The sequence below is a fragment of the Bison bison genome, unplaced genomic scaffold (assembly GCF_000754665.1).
Source record: "Bison bison bison isolate TAMUID 2011002044 unplaced genomic scaffold, Bison_UMD1.0 scf7180017864499, whole genome shotgun sequence".
Taxonomy (NCBI): domain Eukaryota; kingdom Metazoa; phylum Chordata; class Mammalia; order Artiodactyla; family Bovidae; genus Bison; species Bison bison.
In genome coordinates this window covers 2,139,090-2,150,652 of record NW_011495058.1, presented here as the reverse complement: position 1 = coordinate 2,150,652, position 11,563 = coordinate 2,139,090, and the positions used below count along the sequence as shown (strand labels likewise).

The 11,563-nt window shown below is 34.6% G+C and overlaps 1 protein-coding gene across 1 annotated transcript in view; it reads right to left on the bottom strand.

The window, feature by feature from the left end:
• Positions 1 to 11,563, bottom strand: part of CFAP69 (cilia and flagella associated protein 69) — a 62,165-nt gene that overhangs the window by 16,801 nt on the left and 33,801 nt on the right. Inside the window, exons 13-15 of the mRNA XM_010829006.1 lie at positions 9,070 to 9,234; positions 5,913 to 6,031; positions 4,126 to 4,244 (exon numbers count right to left, since the gene is read on the bottom strand). Of these exons, the coding sequence (XP_010827308.1) occupies positions 4,126 to 4,244; positions 5,913 to 6,031; positions 9,070 to 9,234 (403 nt within the window). The remainder of the gene's footprint in view (positions 1 to 4,125; positions 4,245 to 5,912; positions 6,032 to 9,069; positions 9,235 to 11,563) is intronic.

Sequence of the window (11,563 nt, the reverse complement as noted above, 5' to 3'; positions counted from 1 at the left end):
ATCTGATGCCTGGTATTACCAGTTAAACACTGAACTTTGTTGTTACTGCTGTTCAGTTGCTAAGTTGTGTCCAACTCTTTGCGACCCCATGAACTACAGCACACCAGGCTTCCCTGTCCTTTACTATCTCCCAGAAGGCAATGGCACTCCACTCCAGCACTCTTGCCTGGAAAATCCCATGGACGGAGGAGGCTGGTGGGCTGTAGTCCATGGGGTTGCGAAGAGTCAGACACGACTAAGTGACTTCCCTTTCACTTTTCACTTTCATGCATTGGAGAAGGAAATGGCAACCCACTCCAGGTTCTTGCCTGGAGAATCCCAGGGACTGGGGAGCCTGGTGGGCTGCTGTCTATGGGGTCCCACAGAGTCGGACACGACTAAAGTGACTTAGGAGTAGCAGTAGAGTTTGCTAAAACTCATGTCCAACTTATTTATTACTAATCTATTATACAAAGGTATTTGAAGTTGTGCTTTAGTAAAAGACACAGATAAAGTCATTTATCTTTATCTTAGTATAATTTTGAGATATCAAATAAAAAAGGGATAAAACATCAAGTTATTTTCTGCAGTAACCACTGAAGCCCAATATATTGGTATATAGGAAGGTACTCAATACTCATGTCTGAACTTTTTACTATGCTTAATACAGCACTTTGGTCAATAAGACTTTGCTGTTGAAACTAAAGATCAGGTTATCATGTTATCACTATATCCTTCTCTGTAGTAAAAAAGAAACTAGATAATTGATTAGCCCCATTGCCCATGTTTATCTGGAAGAGAGCTGACTATTCCAGCTCTGTATAAAACGAGAGAATTTCCAGGGGATACATCTAGTTACTTTATCCTTTGGAAAGTAATATTCATCAGAGTTTCCCTACTACCCCCATGTTTATTGCAGTATAATTGGAATTTTTAATCTGTATATAGTTTCGTATATAATTTGGTGAGTTTGGATATATGCAAATACTTGTGTTACTATCATCACAATCCAGGTAATAAAAACATTTATCACCTATTAAAGTTTCCTTATATCCCTTTGTGTGTTTTTATTGTTGGTGTTTCTTTTTGGTGGGGGGAATAAGACCATTGAACATATGAGATCTACTCACTTAACAAATGTTTAAGTACACAACATCTTACCTTAACTCTAGCCACTATATTCTAGAGTAGGTCTATGTGCAATGTGAGTGAGTGAGTGAAGTCACTCAGTCGTGTCTGACTCTTTGTGACCCCCTGGACTGTAGCCCACCAGGCTCCTCCGTGTGCTACACTGCAGATCTGATCTCTGGAACTTACTAATCTTGTATGACTGTAACTTTAAATCCATTGAACAACACATCATGCCTCCCTCGCTCCATCACTCTACATACTCCATCATACTACATACTATTATCTACTTTTACACTTGTGACTATTTTAGATGCAGTGTTTAAGAGAAATTATGTATAAGAGATATCCTTCTCTGAATGACATTTCACTTAGCATAATGTATCCTATGTTGTTGCAAATGGTAGGATTTCCTTCTTTTTTAAAGCTGAGAAATATTCCACTGTATGTACATAACACATTTTCTTCATTCATCTGATGGACATTTCTGTTGTTTCTGTATCTTTACTATTGTGAATAGTGAATAATTATTCACAGTGAACAGCGCAGCATAGAACACAGGATGAAGCTATCACTTCAAGATACTGATTTCGATTCTTTCGGGTATATTCCCAGAAGTGAGATTACTGGACCATATGGCAGCTCTATTTTTCATTGTTTGAGGAGCCTCCATATCGCTTGTGATTGCACCACTATGTCTTTCACCTCTTGTTAATGTTGATTTCTAAGAACTTTATTCTTAGAAATTACAAATGTCATTGCTTCTAATTTCCTCTTTACTGTATAGTTCATTACTAGTATATGAAATGCAATTGTTTTGTATGTTAATTTTGTATCCTGCAACTTTAATGAATTCATTTATTAGTTCTAACAGTCTTTTGGTGGAGTCTTTAGTGTTTTCTACATATTAAGATCATGTAATCTGCAAACAGATGCAAACTTTACCCTTTTTTTCTGATTTGGATGCTTTTTTTTCTTTTTCTTGCCTAACTGCTCTGAGTAGAACTTATGGTACTATGTTGAGTAAAAGCGGTAAGAGTGGGCATCCTTGCCTTGTACAGATTACATGCGAAGCTCTCCAGACCTGGACTTTTTTGGTTGGGAGGTTTTTGATTATGGATTTAATCTCTTTATTGTTACTGATCTGTGCAGGCTTTCTATTTCTTCTTGATTCAGTCTTGGTAGATTGTATATTTTTATTAATAGTTTAGGTATGTTGTGTTTTCATTTTAGTTTGCCTTGAGATATCTTCTAGTTTCCTTTTTGTTTTTGTCTCTGATCCAATGGTTATACTAAAGTGTGTTGTTTGATTTCCATGCTTTTGTGGATTTTTCTGGTTTCCTTTTGTTATTGACTGCTAGTTGAACTCAGTTGTAGTCAGAAAAGAATGATTTCCATTTTGTTAAATTTGTCTAGGCTTGTTTTGTGACCTTGTACATGACTTACCCTAGAGAATGTGCCATACGTGCTTGTAAAACAAACAAACAAAAATCTCTGTGTCTCTTCTCAAAACTACTCTAAATACTTCACTTATGGCCACCAAGTGTGTAGGTTTTTTCTATACCAAACAATTCTTCAATTCGCAGTGGACATCAACTGGGTATCCTCCAATTCAATTCAATTCTGAAACTACTACCTAGAGTCAGCATCCAGTCTCACAGGTTAAGAGCTCAGTCCCACAAGATCATGCTGCTTTCCTCCCCCCAAAATTAGATTCTAGTCCAGGTTGTCACCTGTGCTTCTGACCAACCAGATGTAGAGTAGCTCACAGAACTCGGGAAAATAGCTTACTTACTAGAGTACCAGTTTACTATACGATAATATAACTTGGGGACAGCCTGATGGAAGAGATGAACAAGACAAAGTATATAGGGAAGGGGCCTGGAGCTTCCATGCCCCTCTCAGCAACTCCGCGTGTTCACTGACCTGGAAGTTCCTCAATCTCATGGTTTAGGATTTTTATAGAGGCTTCATTGTGTAGGTATAACTGATGAGATCACTGGCCATTGGTGATTAAACTCAATTTTCAGTCTCTCTCCCCTCCCTGGAGGTTGAGGGTGGAGCTGAAAGTTACAACCTTTAAGTAACTATATAGTTAGTTCCCTGGCAACTAGGCTCCCATCCTGTGGTTATCTAGGGGATTTCCAAAAATCACCTTAGTACCATAAATTCAGACATAGTTGAAAGGCGCTTGTTATGAATAAAGAAAGATACTACTTTCACCTTTATTACTCTGAAAGTTTTATAGGAACTAAAAATAAAAGACCAAATATTGTAACAAAAGATGTTCTCATTGCTCTTATTAAGAAATTATAAGAGTTTGGGGGGTTCTGTACTAGAAATGGACCAAATGTAAATTTTTAAATTATAAATCACAATATTACAGTGATTTTAAAAATGTGTTTTCTGCTGTTATTGGCAGAATGTTCTACATACATCTATTAGGTCTCTAGTCATGAGGATTTTTTTTTTCTTAAACAAATCTCTCATGAATTCCACCCAAATAGAACAAAAGAAATGTATAAGTGTTAATGATATATGAAACTCAAGTAATTTCCCCCAAGACAAAATTTCATAAATTGATGTTAAGAAAAGCAGTTTATTTATTATTTGCCCTTTGGGATGCTAAACTTTTTGGGAAATAATATTGACTAGGAAATACCTAATCAATTGGTTTTCAACTCTTTAAATAAGATGAATGAGGAATTCAAGAGTCTTCATATCCTTTTGAAGGATATGAAGAATACTATATGAGTAACAGTAGATGCTTGTGTTTTCCCAGGCCAGGCCAAAATGGAAAGCATTCAAATCACAAATATAAGGATCTAAGTTTAGATACAAGAATGGTTTTTATATTTGAGTGATGGACAAGACTACTTTCTAAGGTATACTTGTAAGTGTCATTTTTGGACTATTGAAAAGAAAAAGGCTTGTCTTTCTTCTGCAGTTTTGAGGGAAGAAAATGGATACATAGATAGAGAGGTAATTTTCTTTTACTGTGGGTACAGCCATACTCACCAAATGCTGTCCAATGTACTATAAAGAAGTACATTATAGCCTAATCCACTCTGTAACTTCTTGGGGTCTGTTTTCATTACATGAAGAATTATATCCACTCCTCCAGTTCCAAAAATTTCCTAAGAGATTTATTTACAATTATTTCTTGAAATAAACAAATACTCATTTCCCTTCCCATTTCATCCTGTCCCATAAAACTGTTCAACTAGGAAAATACAACATTGTTAAGAAAATAGTGTGTATGTGCATGCTTAGTTGCTCAGTCATGAACAGCTCTTTGTGACCCTGTGGACTGTAGCCCACAAGAGTCCTCTGTCCATGGGATTATCTCAGCAAGGAATACAGTACAGTAATTTTGTTTTTTTAATTTTTACTCACTTTTCTCAGGAACTTAAGACAAATTATTGTAAAGTTGATCATTTTTTAAGAGAGGATACCAATCAATATGCCAACTTAATGCCCATTTATATTTTTCCTCTTTCTCTTTCTTTAAAAGAAAAAACCCATAAGACTTGTCTCATGGTTTTTTTTTTTCACACTGTAGTGAATGTAGTCTAACATAATGTCAGATAAGTACCAGATAGCAACAACTAATTTAAGGGGTTAAAATTCTATTATGGAAGATTTTCTAATGTTTCCAAGAGAGAAATAATCAATAGCAGTTAAAACTTTTAATAATTTATATAACGTTATTACCAGTCAATATTTGTCCCATACTAAGTACCTTTCTTATAGTCCTGTTATTCTATTCTGGGTCCCAGTAAGCAAGACTATGAGTATTTTCCAGAAGAACATAGGCACAAGATGATAGAATATAAGAAGTTTCACCAAAGCTTGGAGCTAAGTATGTATTTATTGTTCTTTTTGCTTCTCCCTCAAATCACTGTACTGAAGCCTTCATAATTTTTAAATTTTTTTATTTCCAAATCTGTATTGTTATGTAAGTTATTAATCTCTGAGACTCAGAGTTTTCTAAGGCATTAAAAAGATCAAAAGGAATTAAACTCTTTTTTAACTTTTAGTTTTAGATACAAACCCAATTCAAACACAAAATAGCATTTATAACAGTACAGCCACTTTGGAGAACTATTTGCCAGTTACTTCAAAATGTAACACCTAGCTTATGATTCATCAGTTGCACTCCCAGGTATTTACCAAAGAGAAATGAAAGCATTTTTTTCCCCACAAAAAGACTAGTACAGCAACTTTAATTAAAGCTTTAAACATAGTGGTCCCAAATGGAATCAGCCCAAGTGCTTATCATCAAGGGATAGAGAAACAAATTTTGGTACACAATGAAATACTATTCAGCAACAAAAAGGAATGAATTATTGATATATGCAACAACATGGATATATTTCAGAAATGGTGCTGGGTGACAAAAACCAGAACTAATAGGGTAGATAATTGGCGTGCTGCGATTCATGGGGTTGCAAAGAGTCGGACACGACTGAGCGACTGAACTGAACTGATTCATATAAAGTTAAAGAATAGGCAAAACTAATTTATGAAGATAGAAATCAGAACAGTGGGTTGCCTAGAGGCAAGTAGGGGCATGGCTGCTAAGCAGCATGAAAGGATTATATAGAGAAAAAATTCTATATATTAATTAGGATATTGGTTAAATGGATGATGTTTGTCAAAATCGAACTATATACTTAAATCTATATACTTTATGTAATTATCGTAAGATTAAAAAACACCAACATTTATGGACATTTACTAAGAAATAGTTCCTAATGTTATGGGATTGAAAGATCTGAACAATGATTCACAGGCATACATACCTTCCCAGGAATATGATATTCACAAAGACCAGACAAAATAAGTAAAATATCAGACTGAATTTCCAGAAGAATGGCCTCTTCCTTATCATTATACTTGCTTATTGTATTTTTAAAGATTCCTGATTTGAAGAAAGTTAAAGAATGTAAAGTTATTGAACACTGTATTTTTATTTTGATCAATTACTGTTCTGAAATTCTTATAAAATTTCAACTAGAACTGTCTTTAAAAGGGTTATTTTCATTGCATGGTTTCCTAGAAGCTGTAGATAGATGATACACAGATTCTTTGAGCTCTCAATATAATCAATATTCTGATATATATAGAATTTCTAGTACATAATTAATTGAATATTATTAAAGCAGCCTTCTCCAACCTGATACTTCACCAAGAAAACAAAACTGTTTAAAAATATGCAGTTTCATGAGGCAAAGATACATGCCTTTGCAAATATATGACCAAAATACTGATCTTAGCTTGCCTCATCTCTTCTTGTCCTTATGATTAACAGGGTCAATTTGGAAGAGTGCCCTAAGTATGTTTTCTATTTCTGTTACTTCTTTCTGTGTTGTCTAATTATGTCTACCCAAAGGCATCTTTGACAACTTAGGTAGCAATATCCCTATGTCCTTTAAAAGTTCTCCCTTGCTTCCAATCAAAATTTTAAAAGACTTGAAAACGGTCACTTACACTGATGGAATGTCATTCACAAGAACATTTTGCTTCAAAAAGGACTTCTCCTTTAAACTCTATATAAGGAACAAAAGTCACTTTTCTTCACTTAAAGGCAATCAAAGGGAATTAGCATTAACAGCAAGGTGTGGAGCTATGTTTCAAAGTAAAAGGGCCATGGAAACTATAGCCTATTTCCATAGTTGTCCCTGAAGGGACAGTTCTTGGTCCTGTTATGGTGTGAAGGATTACAGGTAAAGGATCAGAGTCTAGGAAGGCTAGTTGAGTGTGCTGGAGGCCAGGGCAAAGGTATGCCATGGACAGAAGGCCTATATTCTCTTATTAGGACACCTTCTAGGAATCCAACTTGGCTTGCCTCAGGTCTGCTTCTCTTTTCTAGATTAACTCCTTTTCTTCCTATCTGTGTACAGGTATGTCACTTTCCCTGTTATCTGTAATAAATGTTAATACTGAATTATTTTCTTAATATTTATTCTTTAACTCCCTAAATTTACCTTCCCTGTGTTCTATTTTAAATCATTAGATATATTTCTTTCATATTTCCTCTTTCTAAAATAGCACTGTATATATAACTTTCCTAATCCAAACTACTAATAGCTCCCTGTGCTTAAAGTGGATGAAGTTCAAAGTCTATTATTATCTGCCATTCAAAACTCTTTCTAGCTTGGCCTCTGACTTAACACTTAACTTTATCTCATATTATTTATCTTCATAAAACTTTGACTCCACTTAAACTATCTCTGAACACACCATCATGTATATTTTGGCTTCATGTCTTTGCTCATGCTGTCCCCTTGTGTGAAAGACCATTTCCTTCTCTTTTTTCCTCTTGAAACAGCCTTACCTTCACACCCTTACTCATAAAGTTTCCTGTTAAGATTGCCCAGCCTTGAAAACTACCCTGTGCCATTTACTCTCTGTACTACTCACTAGGTGCTTTACTGATGGTGCAGGGTAACTCATACTATCTTTCTATGACATATATCTTTCCTTTTGTTTCCATTAAGGCAAGGTCCTGAGAGTTCTGCTCTATACATATTTATGACATCAGTGCCTAGACAACAGGTGTATAAACATTTGTGTTTACAATACAATTACTATTTGTTGAGCTTATTACTACTACGGAGCCCTCTGTTAGACTCAGTAAGAGAAGATCCCTACCTCTAGGAACTCACATAATAAAGATCAGTTTCTTTCAAGATAAAGGGATAAGGTCCTAAGAAGAAAAGAACCCTTGCTATTTGCTTTTCCTTCCCCACTTACCACCCAGGTAAGATTAAGACTTCTTCCTGGATATATGGAAAACTGTATTCATCCTGTTAGGCTGGGGCCTTAACATTGAATTCTACATAATGAAATGTGCACAGAAGAGATAAAATCTACTTTCAGGTTTGGTCATCCTAAGTAAACTCATCAATACAGTGAATGTTTTTGCCTAGCCCCTTTTTTTCAAAATCCTCATTTGGTTTATTTGTAATAATATTAGAGGGTACCACCCCGATCCAGGCTTCCCTGGTGGCTCAGCTGGTAAAGAATCTGTCTGCAATGCAGGAGACCTGGGTTCAATTTCTAGGTTGGGAAGATCCCCTGGAGAAGGGAACAGCTACCCACTCCATTGTTCAGGCCTGGAGAATTCGATGGACTCTATATAGTTCATGGGATCGCAAAGAGTAGGATATGACTGAGTGACTTTCACTTTCATCCCAATCTACTACTGATGGAAGAGTGGGCACTTGTCTTAACAGACAATAAAGTTTTTGAGTAAGCATTTATAATTAACTGACATTCAGCAAATTATATCACTTACCCATGTGGCAGTCACTGCACATGAATATGATTAATATAAGTCTTACTTCTCAAAGTCAGGAAAGGTTAGGGCCAGAGAACTATTTATTATTTTTTTAATAATAAAAGGCATAAAGTTTTAACTTTAGGGGTTCTCAATTTTTTGAGAACTCAATTTTGAGCTCATATGTATGAATGCTGGGGATAAAGTGACTTGGCATTGTCAACTCTAAGTTAGAAATTAAGGATATCCTGATATTTCACACCAGAAAGCCTATGTAAATTTCTGAATACACCAGTGTACCAGTGTTCTGGTATGTCAAATGCACTGGAAAATGTAATGTTTTCCTCTTTTAAAATGACTCCAAAAGGCCTGGCCAAAAAATGGTGATCTTACTACTAACAGAATGAGACATAACAATAGTCGATTAAAAAAAGGATAAAGATAATCCTAAATGAAACCATATCTGAATTAAATAAACAAATGTTTAAAGGATAAGTAATCCTGATGTTTTAGTAAAGACAAACTAATTTATACCAATAGTATGAAACAAAAATCAAGAAATATTCAGGAGTTTGTCAGCTATCAGACAAAATAAATGTATAGAAAAACATTTCAAACAAAATTTCTAATTTATAAGAATTCTACTTTCATCAGGACAGAAACATGTTGTGTTTTACCTATTAGTTGCTGAATTGCTCCGTTTTCACACAGATCCTTGTTTATAGTATCATTCTCAAGGTAGACCATGGCTCTCAAGAGTCTTAAACTGTAACGCATCTGGGCAAACTTGTTGCCACGGCCACCTGCACCATGAAAACTGTTACCATGACTAAAGAAGGAATCTGTAGAAAAATATTAATAGTTTAGTTTACATCAAGAAATTTAGATATTATTTCTGTCTATATAAGTTTAAAAAGATGGTAAAATTTTGTCATACTTCAGGGTTTTTCGTTTTAGGGAAGTAAATGTGATTTCAATTCCCCTCTTCTTTCTATTTACTGTATACAAATATGTATTTTTAAATTTTACTCAAATGTATCATTATTGCATGTATCTTTTGTCATTTGTTTTTTATTAACTCAACATTATGTTTTAAAAATTATTCACATGGTTACAAGTAGATGGAGATCACTCAGTTTTAACTGTTTTCCACATCCACATTATAAATAACAGTTTATCTGTTCACTAGTACAAACTGCTAAGATGATTCTAGTTCATGTCCTCTTGTTCCCACAAAGTGTTTTGCCTGTGACACCAGAATCCTGTAGGGTACACCCACATGGAGTTCTACTCAAGTTGCCAGATTGTTTCCCAAAGTGGTTATATGAATACAATGTATAAAAATAGATTTTTTTTCCTTGATCTATTAAATGTGAAATGGTAGTTCACTGTTATCTTAATTTGCAGAGCAATTACATTTCCTCTGTAGTGCAGTGGGGTTGAGTGTCTTTTAATTTTCTTTTTTTGAAAATTTGAGATTTTCTTCAAAAATTTTGAAAATTTTTCTTGGCAAACCTTATTCTTTGTCTACTCTAATGAGTTATTTTCTTTTTGATATTTAAGAGTTCTTTATGAGCCTGAATTCCAATTGTTTATCAGTCAGAGGGGTGAATAAATATCTTCTCTCAATTTGTAGATTGTTATCTTATTCAGATTCTGTCATTCTGTCACACAGATATTTCTGTTTTACAGTAATTGATACATTTAATAATCTTTTATAATCTTATAGTTTAAACTCTTCTGTTTTTTAAAAAAATCTTTTTTCACCCTATTATCATAGAGATAATTTCCCATGTTTTCTTCTAAGATTTTTTACAGTGTTTTACATTTAGGGTTTTAGTTCATTTTGCAATTAACTTTTTAAAACAAGTTGAAAAGATCTAATCTTTATTTTTCTCACAGAGGGCCGACTGCCCGAGCACTATTTTTTTCTCATTGATTGGCAATATCATCTCTGATAATGCCCACCTCCCATATATTCCATTTCACTGGTCTATTCCAAGTTTAGTACATTATAATTTTAATTACTCTAGCTTTATGGTCAGTCTTGCTCTTTCTTGGATATAATATGCATTCTTAGAAAGGTTCTTTTAGAGGTACCTTTTTGTTTGGTGCTAAAAAAAAAAGTTCAAAATACTATTCTCAGTAATGTGTATACGTTTAAGAATGTGCATTCTGGAACTAGACTCCCTGTATTAAATCCTGGCTCTGCTACTTACTATTTGAAAGGGACAAGTTATTGAACTCCTCTGACTGAGTTCTATCCACTGACCTACAGGGCTAATAACAGAACCTATAACTCCTAGATTTGTTTTGAAGCCTAAACAATTTAATACTGTTGAAAGGGTTAAGGCCTACCTCACAGTAGGTACTAAATAACTGTTAGCCATCAGGGTTCCTTTGGTTAAGCAGCATTACCTTTTGCTTTTCTTTGGTCTCATAGATTTCTATAAATATAAATTATATAAAGGAGATGCAGGAGAATTGTTTTATTTAACGTGCAGGAAAGATTGAGGGCAGGAGGAGAAGGGGATGACAGAGGATGAGATGGTCGGATGGCATCACTGACTCAATGGACACGAGTTTGGGTAAACTCTGGGAGCTGGTGATGGACAGGGAGGCCTGGTGTGCTGTGGTTCATGGGATCACAAAGAGTCGGATACGACTGAGCGACTGAACTGAACTGAATTTAACATGACAATTTAATAACTCATCATATTAAAAGCAAGAGAAAAAAAATAAGCCATAGTTTTCTCTCCCTCATTGATAAATGAGTGCTATTCCTGATCTAATAAAAATTCACAATGTAAAATTATTTCCAAAGCAAAGTTACTACCAGAAAAGAAAGCAGTATCTTCCGTATAAATTTTTTTTAAAGAATATATTTCCCTTCTAAGAATTATGAGAATTGAGATGAAATAGTCATATAAATTATGGCTCTTGTTAATTTAGCAGACAATATGTGGCTAGAGATCTAGATTTGAAGCTCCATGAAGGTAGGATTTTATTATTTTGAATATAAATGTTTCTTTTTTTTTTTTTTTTTCTCTCTAATTTTATTTTATTTTTAAACTTTACATAATTGTATCAGTTTTGCCAAATATCAAAATGAATCCGCCACAGGTATACATGTGTTCCCCATCCCGAACCCTCCTCCCTCCTCCCTCCCCA